The following is a 14495-nucleotide window of genomic DNA, read 5'->3' as shown; positions in this document are numbered from 1 at the left end:
AGGTATATTTATCCTTGCCTACGACCGATCCTCTCGAGCAAACGAGTCACAAAGACAGCCTCTGGTTACTCTTAAGACGTTCCACGAACACAGGAAAATTCTCGGGGAAGAGAAAAGGCATACGACAAATAACGAAACATTGGAATTACTCTTTGATCTTGACTCGTGTTTCGATTATTTTTCTGCCTTTTCGGTAAACCGAATGGAGGTAAAATTGACGAGCGACTTTACTTCTTACAACGTTGCTCCTCGTTACCGACCGCATTATTCTATTGTTCCATTGTTCTATTGTGGCTAGTTATAGTACAGTTATAAATAACAACCTAACAAATTTCTTCGTGCGGGAAATATCGACGGTATCGTGAATTTATCGCGGTTTTGTGGTATACGTATGTGTATACCGAGTTTGGTAATGTTATTAGTATTTGTATTACCTTTAATATGATATTTATGTAGTTTGAATGAAATAAGGTGTAAGAATTAATGTGATGAATTAATGATAACTATATAAAATAACGCCAATAATATAGGAAGTCTTAAGAATAACGGTCTTATGACTAACGTTTTCGGAAGAATTTTAAAACGCAATTATCATACAATAACCCTGTTGCATTTCATAATTACCGCGTCATCCTAACCTTACATGGAAGTTCAACGTGCCAAATGAATATTTTACAACTATCGAATTAATCTTTTTTTATAGTTTTCGCGAGAAAATTATTTACAATTTTAATATTGCGAATAAATTTAAAATGTGAACAAAGGAAAAAGAAAGAAAATATGGAGGACTACTCACCTTTTTGATGGCTTCCAGCGCCGCTTCAAAACTCCCAGCATGAGTAAACCGATGTAAACGAGGCCCAGGTGCCAACGGGCTTCCGACTCCCAGGAGCGTATCAAGCACCACCACCAAAACCAATCACCACACAACCACCGGTCAACTTCAACGATCTTTCCGAAAGATCAATTTAGTCACTCGAGTCACACCATGATCGTCCACTATGTATTTTCTTATTTCGATATCGGTATATCGCGACCGACTCGTCACTCGATCAATCGATATTCCCGGATTCTGGAACAATCAATCGAACCGTCTAATTGGTTAATTGGTTCGCGCGGGAAGCGTTGCTATTCGTGGAAAAATCGATAGTCGAACGGAAACACCAATCGTAGCGCCACCACCAAAATTTTTAACTAACTATCTAACCAATAATTTCAATTCATTAAAATGACAAAATATATTATAAATTATCATTTATTCGAATAAAAGAACTCAAATAATATTTTTCATTTTCCTTATCGATATATACATGAAACTTTTTCTTCGAGTACATAATGATAAGGAAACTTTTCAACTACTAAAGAACCTTTATAGTTTCTGAGTATTAATGCATAATATGTATAGGTTTCGCACGTCAATACGGGTGAACGGCCTATGATCGTACTCTTATATATTGAACTGAGTAAACGGATTAATAACGTATTAATTTTTAATGAAAACAAAATATAAGAAAAATAAAATAAATCATCGATGACATTCATTGTCTACTTTCTGTCTACTTCGATAAAAGCGATTATCGATTCATCGTATTCGAGTATTATATACTTTTATTTATTTGTAAAAAAAAATTGTTAATAAACCGGAAAATATAAATTCAAGCTATTTTTCCAATAAAGCAGTTATTTATATATTTATCATGTGTAATCTTTAGCGATTAACGCTGATCAATATATAAATATTTTTATATATAAAATTGATTGATCATTATTATCGAATAATTTCTATCGTTTCGCAAAAAAATCTTATTAACGATGCTGTCAAATAACGAAAATTCCTATGATGGTAGACATCTCCACAAACATCCAATATAACTTGTACTTACACGAGATAAATGTATGCCACTGATTAATTAGCTGCCAATGATGTCAGCGTTACCTAGGTACCCTGATTAATCGTTCGTCCTAAATAATAAATTGCAAATCGTGATAATGAAGACAGCAATTAGCTCCAATTTTTCGAAAAAACCTGTACCCGCTCGTGGAATCTTGTCTTCGACACTTATTCCATAATTACGTAATCAATCGAAAACTTTATCAATATCATGACAGTTTTGAGTATAATTTATGTAATATTATAGAAACGACGTAAAACCCATACACATACAACACTATCCCAGTACAAAGCGTAGTAAAATTTGACCGTTCCACTCATTTGCGTATTAATTTCGGCACACTATTAATAAACAAACACAATGACTCATTTGAAATTGTACATAGCTATATTAAAGTAAACACGACTTCATTTATCCTCAAAACTATCAACACAACGCAAAAATGTAACAGCTTGAACAAGCCACAAAAAAAACTAGTCCGAATGGCGTAGCTTGAAATATAATAATAATTTGCAATCGATTATTGCTTTCTACGAATCGCAATCGATGTGATTATCGAAATTTATCGATATGATAATTAGATACAGAACGATATTCATGTTCATCTCAATAAATATGAAAAAGCATCGGTTAATGTAAAACGAATCATTCGCATGGAAACGTTGCTAGCAAAACAAACTTTTTCTTTTATTCCTACGCGTCACAATGAATCATCCTTTAAAGAAATCGCAATCTAATATCGATTATATATAACTACGCAATACGGTACAATCGATATCTACACCATGAAATTTCATTCTAATCGAATAATCGTTTTCGACTAAAAACCACACTGACCACACTCAGAAACTTGCGAGAATGGTACGTGACGCTACGAATTGATGCTGATTACTAACGTTTCCAAAATCTGACCCGGTAACCGCGTTCTGGATGCAGGAAGACGCAAAAACACTGACTGTGAGAGGTCGACGACGTATCGACGTAAGCCGCGAATATATAACGAACGTCGATCAGGCGGAAGTTGCACGCAAAACACAGACACGAACCGGCTGCACGCCGAACTCGAACTGAACTAAAGACAGAGATGGCAGACACGCGGTGGTACTCCTTCCCGGCAGCTCGCCGGGCACCTCGCTTCCCCCACCAATTCCCCACACGTCCCCTTCCTCGCAGTCACGGCTCAAGGTACAGCCGATACGAAGCGCCACGGGTTACAACGCTAATAATCAATCGAATTAGTTTTAATCTACGATGGTCCTTTTTTTCCCGTAACGAATCTTGAAATAATGTTACAGTAAAAGGTATTTTAATTCCATTAAGACTATTTTTTATTGTATATAATGATTTATCGAGAAACTTTCTTTTTCTCAAAATTGAAAATTGTATTTGGTATTGTATTTTGAGGTTATACATATATAAAATAATGAATATATTAAAGACAATATTAACAATATTAGAAAATTTAAGTAAAATAAAATGTAATAATATGTAAATTGATTATTTTAGAACAAAATGATTCGATAAGCAAAAGATTTATAAACGATTAAAATATAAAGTAAAAGTTTAATCGACAATATGAAAGAGTCCATTATAAGTGAAGTTTAGCCGAATATTTGACGTGATAAATTTTTTATAGCTTGACTACGTAAAAATTTCCTTTAGAGAGAATTTTTAAACGATCTATCAATTTAGATTTCAATTTAAATTATGTAAAATGAAATAGATATTTCATAATATAATCTTATTTAAACATGTATTGTAAAGATGAAGATTTTTACATAAAAAAATGCAATAATAAGATATCTTACAGTATCGTAACGTTAAAATTTTTTGATTCTAGATATAATTGACATAAAGCTTGTTCGATACGTGCATATATTTGGTGATTTAAAGGCAAATAGAAAAAAACAGTAAAACACGTGTTCATCATAAATTTACATCTAGTACTTTCTTGCAAAGTTATAGGATTGCATCCTGTAACATGGACATAAAAAGCTCGGAACAAAGAAGAGGATGAATTCAACTAGCATTACGTAATCCTCATTAATTTTATTGATGAGATACTGTTAATTCGTAACATAATTCAAAAATTCATTTTTGAAAAATAATTTTCTATCAATCTTTTATTTTATTTCAAATAGGAAGGAATAAATTTTATTAAAAATTGAAAGTCGCTATCAAAGTATTAAAATAAAAAGATAAGTAAAAAATATATTTATGCACATTACTTTATATTATTAATAGTAATTAAACGAATCTTCTAATATAAACTCGAACAGAAATATTATGAGATAACCCTTAACATTTAATCATCCCCTGAAAATCTTTTATTTCCCTTGCACTATTCACAGCTAAAGGTTATCCTGATTCCTTTCTATTTCTAGACCAATGTACCATGAAGCTACAGAGATGGTTTAATCATAATTATTAACAAAAAAAACTATGAGGTAAGCTTATTAAACTAAAGTAATTATTAGTTAAAAAATTATATAAATTATCGACAATATACGATATATAGATAAAAGAATATGCTATTATTTTATAAGAATTTTATAAGATTATAAGATAAAATCCATTCCAAGTATTTCCATTTAATCCAAGCTTATTTAAACGAAAATCTTTACGTCATAATTAAACGTTATCTGTCCAAGTACATGATACGATAACCAAAAGGCAAAAGAGCTATTTCATTCTTTCAAGTTCTCCAGCTTTGCATGTATACGTTTCAATGCAAATAACAGAGAACACCACTTATTTCTTCTCATTCTTTTCCTTCTTTAACGAATCTAGATACAAAGTCTTAAACATTCTCAAAGTACAACACAATACTAAAGATTAATTAAATCTTCGTATATTTTAAAAAACAGTAATAATAAGCTTCAAATAACAGACAAAATCATCATTCTCCCAAGACAAAGAAAAAAATCAAGAAAACAATGTAAAGCAATTTCTCATATTATCATGGAAATGTTCCAAGATATGAATTGCAGTTTACAATCGAAAAAAAAAAAAAATTCATTTCACGAACATCTCTATCTTCGTGAATAAAAAATTCGAATCATGTCCCAGATATCGCGAAGAAAGTTATCCAACATATATGCATATTCGGCCCGATTGACCGGCGTTTCGAACTTTTCACTCGTCGAGACGCAATCGAATCGTCGAACGCTACTTCCGGCATCTCAGCCCGCCGGAAAGCTTCTCTCCTGTGACGGGATCCGGTGCAGCAATCGCGCAGTTTCGCGCTGGTTCCTCCGATTCGGCACAGCTGAGCCGACTTCGGCATTGCTCGGCCACAATCGTAGACGATGCATCGATTTTTCCTTCATTCGCTGCTGCTGCTGCAGCCACGGTGCATTGCCTTTGCACCGTGACCGCGTTGACACTTGCCAACTTTCCTTTCCAAGCCTTTCCTCTCTATATTCGCATCGCCTTCTTTCCTTTCTTTTCTTTCTTTCTCGTTCCTTAAAGAGATTTAAAATAGGGAATAAAGCGTGATGGATGAAATATAGGGAATGTATAGGATAAAAAATAACGAGAATGGATTAATTGGATTTTGTTGTAATGATTGTAAAATTAGGTATTAATGTAGTTCTACGCGAATCTGAAATATTTTTTATTGATTGAAAAGTTGTAAGATCGGTTTGCTTCGCGGCTTCATTAAAAATATTGCTTTTAATTACCGACGAGAAAGTTTCTTTTTTTCCAGAGACTAAGGAAGCTGTATAACCATTAGTGTTAATCAATTTCCACGAGGATTTATTGCCCCTTTACGAAGAACTTTTTAAGCTCATTTACTTTTTCTCTTATTTAGGAGAAACTTCTGTATCGTTTCATCACTCTATATTAATGATGGACACAAACTTTTAAATTTATGATATGACTAAAACGTGAATAAACGCTATTGTATCAAAGAACAGTGCGAAAAATCTCATCAAAGAAGAAACAAAAGGAAATAACGTATGTGATTTTCACTTGATCATTGTTTAAATTGTCATTTAAATTCATTATTTAAACATAATTTAATTGTTCACTTAAGTGTAAAAGATAGATTAAGGTCAAGTAAGGTGAAGTTCAGCGGTAAGAATGAAAAGGAGGTGCAGGTGGAGACGGATCAAAGTAATTTTAAACAACCGTGCGACTGGTTTCTCGAGATTTCACGCTGGTTCCTGACAGGTAATGCCCTCGGGACGCACATGGAAAAAAACCAAATGGAAACCTAATGTATCGCCTCAGACGGACCTGTCATTGAAACTGATCATTCCACGCGGGAGGTACGGGTCCTTGCGTCTTATTCATGACCGACTACTTCTGGCCAATCATCTCGCATTCTGAATGGGCCACCTGCAGTTACAGAGAGAAGGGATGCATGATAAACTCGAACCGTTTGACCAGGTTGTTACCTAATCCTTTTTATTGGGCACCGATCGAATCACGTCGATCGTATCTGACCTTCTCGATCACGGATTCATTTCGTCGTTTTCTGGATGACGAAGATAAAGGTGGGAGTAAAAAATGCAACAGATTTGATCAAACTAAGAAATAAAATTTTTATTTGAAAATATAATCTCTTTTAGATAGATTAGTTCAGAACTTCTTTCTTCGAACAGATAATGGACAATGCGACGTTTCATCGTGCACGGATTTTCGTATAAAAAGATAAGAAGCGCAGAAGAGGAAAGTCACATGAATCAATGTATGTAGAAAGATAAGGATTGTTCAAGGACAGTGGAGTTTAAAGGTAACTCAAAATGTTCTCGTGATACTCGACCCAATTTCTCCACCGTGTAATTACTAAGCGAGTTATAAAGCGTGCATTCGTCCGTTTTAGAGACAAATGGTAAACTCCACGTCTCAATTTTTATGAATTCGAAAACATGCATTCGGAAAATTATGTTTTACGTAAGTTTATTTCAAGAAATACATAAATTTGCCATATATATATACTTGCCATCTATATATACTTTATATATTTTATCTTTTAGAAAAATTCTTAATATTAATTAAGAATTTATTAAATTATTAAATTATATTATAATTAAATTTTGTAAAGTATAATATAGATATTAAGTTTATATGAAATTAAAAATATGTTTAATTCATGTTTTATGAGAATGTGACTCGCATTCATAATTGAATCTTTAATACAATCTTTAATAAATCGCAATTTCGATTTCATATTAAAAATTGTCCGATAAAATAGATTCGATAGGTTCCATGACAAAGAGAAAACATGAAAAAAGAAAATGATGAAAAAGGGAAGAACGAACGCGGTTGTTCAAAGACACATCGATATTCCCTATGCTCTCCATCTTGTCGTCACGATATAAAATACCGGCTAAAAAAGGAGCGCTGAATGGCCGATACCCGACTAAAAACCGGACTTGCTCTCGTTACACGAAGCCAAAGAAACGAAGCAGTTGGCTGCAGCACGGTGCAGGTGGGTTGCCAGATGGCCAGAACGGAAACAGTGAATGAAGGAACGAAAAGAAACGAAAGGAACACCGTTCATCACGAATACGCGACAAGACAAACGCGACCGCACGAACCGAATACCAATTTCGAGTTCCTGTCGCGCGATTCTGGACATTTATTCTCATTTTGTTCAACACATTGTAAAATTCCACATAATTATAAAGAACAGAAAAAAATTATTGATTTGAATGAGATAGTCATATGGAATTGAGATTTATTTTTATAGGAAATTTATGCATATATAAAATTTTTTATATTTTTTTTTTTACATTTTAGAATTATTGAGATTGAATTAATGTAAAGTATATTTTTATGTGACTATATTTTTTAATTAGTAATATTAATTATTAATTAATCTTTTTTTTTCGTTTACTTTTTCATATTTAATTATTTCAAATAAAGTGTTTTTTAGTTTTTTAGTAAAGTAAAAATATAAAAAAAAGAAGGAAGGGATTGTGGTTCCGACCGGGATCGAACCGGCGACCTTCTGCGTGTAAAGCAGACGTGATAACCGCTACACCACGGAACCTCTTGTTAGCGAGATTTTTACTAACATAATTCGTTCTATTTTAAAAATTTTTTTTAAATACTTTTAAATTATTATAATTTAATATCATATAACATTCGATTGATTATTATTGTCAATCAATTTAACTTATGCTTATTCTATTGTTTTCGTAAAATAGCATTTACAATTGAATATAACTATAACTGTTGTCATAAATGCTATGATGACATTAATATCATAGAATTTAATGAATTTAATTTGCAAAAATATATCAAATTTTATTATATGTATTATATATATAGTAATAAATTATAAAAGGTGCAAAAATTAAATATAAAAATCTAAAAATTGCTAAATTATTATATTCCAAAAATTAATTTTTAATATGATTGGAAGATATTTCTATAATAATATATTTTAATAAATTAAATTTGATAAATTAATAAATTTATTAATTTCTAAAAATAATAAATTTAATAAATAATAAGATGTTAGTAAAAATTTTATATAAAATCAATAAATTTAATAAGTATATATTATAATGTAATAAGAAATATTTAAAATAATTTAAATATTATAAATTATATTTGAAATTAATTATATTTATTTGTATTTTACAGACATTTTTATCGACACTCGATCTTGCTTGTCGAGTTACGGTTATCAGGTGAAAAAAGACCGCATTCTGCTTCGATTATTGACGCATGGTTGATTTTGTACATAATATAAAATTATGTGCAAATTTCATATTTAAAATATACATATTTTATTTATAAATATTTAAAATATATTTATTTTGCATAATTGTTTTTTGTGCGTTTTACTCATGAAAATCGATATGATTCATTACTATTATGGACAGATGGAAAGTTATTATAGTTATCTACGAACAGTAAGTTATTTTTTTTAAAGGATTGATTAATTTTTAAATGTATGTATATAATAAATAAATTATAAAATTTGATTTAAATTATAAAAATACATGGAGTAGATTTTATTCATTACTCATAATATTAATTATATTTAATACTCTTATAAAAATTATTAAAATTATTATTTTATTTAAATAAAATTTCAAAATGTAATATAAATATATATAATATATATATTTATATATATATAAAAATCATTTTTTATGCCATTCGCGAAAATTCTGTATGTATTTTAAATTTAATCCTATGTTAAATTTTTATTATTGTAAAAAAAATTGTTATATGCATAAAATTAAAATAAAAATTTAAAAATTTTCACATAAAAATATCATTTAAAATATTTTTATGCAAATATAAATCAAAAAATAATATTATAAAACAACATAGATAAATTTTAATTCGAAAAAATATGTTAATTGTTGTATATATTATCGTAATGAATTATAAAGTCCATAAATTAATAATAAAAAACTAAAAATTAATAAACTATTAACCATTATATTCAAAAAAACCGATTTTGATACGATCGACAAAATTCGTATATCTTCGATAGACTTCGTAACGGCTGACGCTCCCTTCCACCGCGACAGAGGCAAGTCGCGCGAAGGAGGTCATTTCTTACCGAACCTTCATAATAGATAGGTCGGAACTCTTAGGCTCTAGCTAAATTTATATAAGATCGCGAAAAATTTTTTAATTTTTTACTTTTTTTAAATTATAATATTTATTAATATATTACATATTAATTATTTATTTTGTTTTTTAATTAATATTTGCTTATTCTTTCATTTATTTATACATTTATTTATTAAATTATTTATTAATTTATATTTTATTTATTTTTTAATTTACTTTAACTTTTAATTTTTAATTTTTATTTTAACTTTTAATTTTTAATTTACTTTAACTTTTTATTTTTAATTTAGTTTTATTTCTATCTTTTCACTTTATAATTTTCACTTTACAACTTAATTTTTAAAATTTTTTAATTTAATTTTACTTTAAAGTATTACTTTAACTTTTAATTTTTAATTTACTTTAATTTTTTACTTTTAATTTAATTTTATTTTTATCTTTTCACTTTATAACTTTCACTTTACAATTTAATTTTTAAAATTTTTTAATTTAATTTTACTTTAAAGTTTTACTTTAACTTTTAATTTTTAATTTACTTTAACTTTTTACTTTTAATTTAATTTTTTTTAATCAAATTAATTTTTAATTTATTCTATCCTTTATTTACAATAATTATTTAATTATTTATTATATTATAATTATTTAATTATTTATTAATATTATATTATTTATTATATTATATTTATATTAATTATAAATAAACAAATAATTACTTAATTATTTGTTTATTTATTTAAAAATTTAAGCATTCTTGCTTGATTTATTCATACATTTATTTATACATTTACTCTTTGTTATATGGGTCTCGATGTAGTCACCTCCTCGTTGGTGAGACCCGGTAATTGGCATCAGTTTTCACATTAAATCATTAAAAATTAAATGATTGTATTATAAACATTACATTAAAAAAAGATTTTATTAAAATATTAGAAAAATTAGTTTTTGAAAACTGATGCTAAGCTGAGAACTACACTAATTTTTTTTGTATGTTTCAGATTTTTCTAATTTATGTATATTATTTGTTATTTTTCTTATTATTATAAAATTTTGATTATTTTGCAAGAAATTTCGAATATTTGTAATTCGCGACATATCTTATTAAAAACTATAATTCAGATTTTGATAACAAACAATTATATATGTAATTTTTCTAATATAACATAATAATAACTTAAATTTCTAAAATTCTTAATTATTTTTTAAAGAATATTTTATTCATAGCAGTATTTTCATAAATAAATACTTGAAAAAGAAAAAGATAGAAAATATTCAAAATATATTTTGAATATTTTACTTCTTTTTCTATCCCATCCCTTCCTATTAATACAGTTTTATTTTCAGCAAATTTTTGTGACCGCGCGCAATGCGGTCAGTAGAGTCAGTGCTTTGTTTCGTAAAAGTTTTTTTAAATCCTTCAATGGATAACGCGAAATTAGAGTCAGTGTTTGTTTCGTAAAAGTTTTTTTAAATCCTTCAATGGATAACGCGAAATTAAAGTCAGTGTTACTCTGAAGAGGACAAGGACATTTCCACATCCTTCCTCCTACCACTTGATGATGGCCTTCACGATGACATTCTTCCATGGACCATCAGCGGCATCGATGATGAGAATCTTCACATCTAATGGTGAGTCGCATGCATTTTCGTTCCTCCGATCACTCAATCATGTCGTAGGACGAAAGGTCCGAATCGACACGGGTGATTGGTTGTATACGTAGATTTTTGCAACGAGCATAGTGACCACGGGTATTTATTATACCCGTGAATAGTAACATTTTCTGTATTTTATTTATTAGCCAGGCTAGGTCTTCTTGCACATCGCGTTTTTAATTTAAATAAATATTAATAATAAAAATCTTCTTTCATTTTTTGTTTCATATATTTCTTAAATAAATAATTTTTAATTAATTAGCTTATTTTCTCCGTGTACAAAAATGTAATTAAATTATATGTGCAAGAAGACAATTCGCGATAGGTAGATTTCGGAATCAAAGCAAGATTTGAATATTGTTTCCTTATTTTCGAAAATATGCTTTGATGAAGTAATCGCCTGAGGTTATTTCTATCAATTTTTAACTTAGAGTCAGTTATTTTATTTTGCATTTAATCTTTATTTATTTTTAATTTTTTTTTTTTTTTTTTTTACTCAATAAATATTTCAATATTTATTAGCCCGTTAAATATATAAAGTATTTATAATCTAATCTTTTTAGCTCAGGATTTTCAGGTTTAACCTCTTCCGTGTCCATTGCCTCGATCTCGCTCACGTGCCCAGGTGCTACTTGGATGAGAGAGAGGCAATGGGTACGATGACTATAGTTCATAAGTTTATACAAAAAGCGACTGACGATGAGTTAGTGATCGTGCACGACGTATTTTCCACATTATGTATGCGTGCGATTAGGCTGTGGAATTGCGTCGTTTACGATTATTTATTCACTATTATCATTATTCTTAATCACCTTACATCTTCTATGAAATATTGCTAATTATAAATTTCATTAAATATCATTTACTCCGATAATATCATTTCATTAAAAGTTATACAATATTCTTTCAATCATAAATATATAGTTATAATTAAAATATATTTTTATCGCGATTCACGCAATGATCACTAGCCATCGTCAGTCGATTTCAGGAAAATGGTACGTAAAGTTAGAGTGTGAAAGTGGTATCAAACTCGGGTGACGGAGGCGTCCCGGGACGTTCTCCCTAGTGTAGGCTTTTTGCACCCGGGTGTAATGTGTGAGAACCGTGGAGTGAATGTGTTGGTGTGCCTGTTTTGCCATTTTTTAAATATAGCGCTAGGTAGGATAGGTAGCATACTTTCTGGTGCGAATGTTAATTATAAGTAGGTAGGGCCGGGCAGGTTGTCACAGTCTCTGGTCGGGTAGGCGCGTTTTCGCGTGACAACCTGTTTCAGGAAATCAAATTTGAAAGATGGAGAGCGAGGCTGAGACGAGTGATCGTCAAACGGTGATCACTCGTTTCCTGGCCTTGCATTCGATTTTTCGAATTTCGCGGTCGCGGTCGCGAAATGGGCGAAACGAACGTTGAGCTCGAGATTTTGCGCATGTGCGGACAATGGTCAGCAATGACCATTGATCGTCCATGTGCATTCAGCTTCCGCGATTTAGTCTATTTTTTTTTTCTTTTTTTTTTTTTTCATATGCGAATAGGAAATCTCGAGCCTAGTTATAAGTTTCAGCGGGCATCGCGCCCGAAGAAGGAAGACCGAAGAGGCCCGACAAACTGTCACGAAGAGGGCTGCAACGAATGGCTTCTCATTTTTTGGATCTTTTATAGATGCAAAGAATGGGAAGTCATTGTTACTATTTTGTCACTATGCTCGTTTTAGAGTGTGTAGTTGTAATAGTAGTTATTGGCCGATGCACATTCCGGCCCAACGTTACAATTATCATGGGCAAACGCGGTTTTTTATTACAATAATTAGTGTTGCGAACAAATAATAAACGCGTTTGTTTTAGTGTTACGTTTTTATCATCGCGATTTTTTTTTAGTAATTTTGATCGTGTGATAAAATATAATTTTTTTAAAAGATAGTATTAAAAATTTGCATTTTTCTTTTATTTCGAGCTTTAATAATTACAGAAATATTACTTTTCAATTTGTATTTTTATTAATTTGTATTTTTATTAAATTCATTTTAAGAATTAGCGTTGCGTTAAAAATTAATCGCGTTTTTTTTAAAAGTAGTGTTGCGTTAAAAAATAATCGCATTTCTTTTTAAAGTAGTGTTGCGTCTATAAAATGCCTATGAATTTTCCACTAATATTGTGGAAATTGTGGTCCTGTTTTTGGATCACCAAATGCAGTTATAACAACTGCAAGAGGGTGGTCCTTATAGCCTTTTTGGCTATCTTTTCTTTTTCAGCGCCCCTAAATATTAAAGTATTTATTAATGAAAATACTGCTAAAAAGTTTACTTATGTAAATATTTTTTAATTCTCGTAGTATTATTTAAAATCATTAATATTATAGTAAAAATATTAATTTATAATATTAATTTAATACTCTTACTATAATATATTGATACAAATTCAAAATTCATTTTTTTAGAGAATGAATGATAGGAATTGTTTGTTATCAAAATTAAAATTAAAATTTTTTTAAAAAATCAGTATTCTTGATTATAAAATAATTCTAATAAATATTCGAATTTATTTTGCAAAATATCAAAATCAAATTTATATTTTTATATTTAAGATTTATTTTTACTTCATATAATTTTTATATTTAATTCATTTCAGATTCTTTTTTTTTCAGATTCTTTTTTTTCAGATTCTTTTTTTCAGATTTAATTTATTCTTACATTAAATTATTTTTTACATTTTATATATTTTTAATATATGTAATATTTGCAGTCCAATCTAAACATTCTATTTAATTACCTTGATCAATTATTGATATAATATGGACATATATATATGGACTGCAAATACCAATAAAATCTGCATAAGGATATTCGTTAATACTTTTTAATTTTTTATTTCATTCTTCAATTGTATAAGTACTAAGTAAGTAAAAACATATAAATTTTTTGAAGCAACTAAAATATTCTCGATACAAATTAAGTTTATTACAAGGTTTATTTACTGTACGCATTTCGTATCAAGATATTCTCCCTAACTTAAAGCGAAAACTAAAAACTAAATTATTTTATTCCCTTAATTATGATTTCTTTTTTTTCCATTCCATTGCAAATTTCCGAGGTGTTCGTTTATTTCTTTTTGAATATATTTAGTGAATTTCTTATTCGTTATTTTAAGATGTTTTTTATTATTTTAAGATGTTTGTTGATTTTTCTAAATCACAATCAACCATATGTCATGCAATAGTGACAAGAGTCGTTAGGCCGGTGCTTTACTTCCGGTGGCCAATTGAAGGTCCATATTCTGATCGATTGATATTCTTTAAGTACTCTTTAAGTACTCGAGTGTTAGATCTTGTAGTGGAACGTCGTCTTCGTAATTCGGCTCCGGTGGTCAGGGATTTATTCCTTGCTCCTTCCTGTGTCGTTGGTGTTCA

At 29.3% G+C, this 14495-nt stretch overlaps 1 protein-coding gene, 1 long non-coding RNA gene and 1 other non-coding gene across 13 annotated transcripts in view; 1 reads left to right on the top strand and 2 right to left on the bottom strand.

The window, feature by feature from the left end:
• LOC122720926 overlaps window positions 1-2928 on the bottom strand; it is a 271751-nt gene extending 268823 nt beyond the window's left edge. For 7 of the 8 annotated variants that reach the window (XR_006347832.1, XR_006347833.1, XM_043948027.1 and 4 more), the window contains exons 1-2: window positions 2789-2928; window positions 797-1072 (exon numbers count right to left, since the gene is read on the bottom strand). Coding sequence is in view for 6 of the 8 variants with exons in the window: in XM_043948027.1 (XP_043803962.1) it covers window positions 797-837 (41 nt within the window). In the remaining 2 variants the exon portion in view is untranslated. Of the gene's footprint in view, window positions 1-796; window positions 1073-1883; window positions 1963-2788 lie in introns of all 8 variants that reach the window. The other variant, XM_043948026.1, reaches the window with a different exon arrangement.
• Window positions 2929-3097: 169 nt separating this feature from the next.
• LOC122720905 lies at window positions 3098-8734 on the top strand. Of its 4 annotated transcripts, XR_006347829.1 has the most exons (9): window positions 3098-3193; window positions 3733-3925; window positions 4034-4339; window positions 5602-5852; window positions 5932-6394; window positions 6503-6633; window positions 6724-6794; window positions 7096-7332; window positions 8496-8734. It is a non-coding gene; the product is annotated as an uncharacterized LOC122720905 (long non-coding RNA). The 4 variants fall into 4 exon arrangements; XR_006347827.1 differs by lacking the exon at window positions 8496-8734 and having other exon boundaries at window positions 5707-5852; window positions 7096-7585; XR_006347826.1 differs by lacking the exon at window positions 8496-8734 and having other exon boundaries at window positions 7096-7585.
• On the bottom strand, window positions 7824-7896 carry Trnav-uac. Its single transcript has one exon. It is a non-coding gene; the product is annotated as a tRNA-Val (tRNA).
• Window positions 8735-14495: the final 5761 nt, after the last annotated feature.

The sequence above is a fragment of the Apis laboriosa genome, unplaced genomic scaffold, assembly GCF_014066325.1.
Source record: "Apis laboriosa isolate Shangri-la unplaced genomic scaffold, ASM1406632v1 scaffold13_cov153, whole genome shotgun sequence".
Taxonomy (NCBI): domain Eukaryota; kingdom Metazoa; phylum Arthropoda; class Insecta; order Hymenoptera; family Apidae; genus Apis; species Apis laboriosa.
The sequence above is the reverse complement of the archived record's forward strand: the minus strand, read 5'-3'. Positions and strand labels throughout refer to the sequence as shown.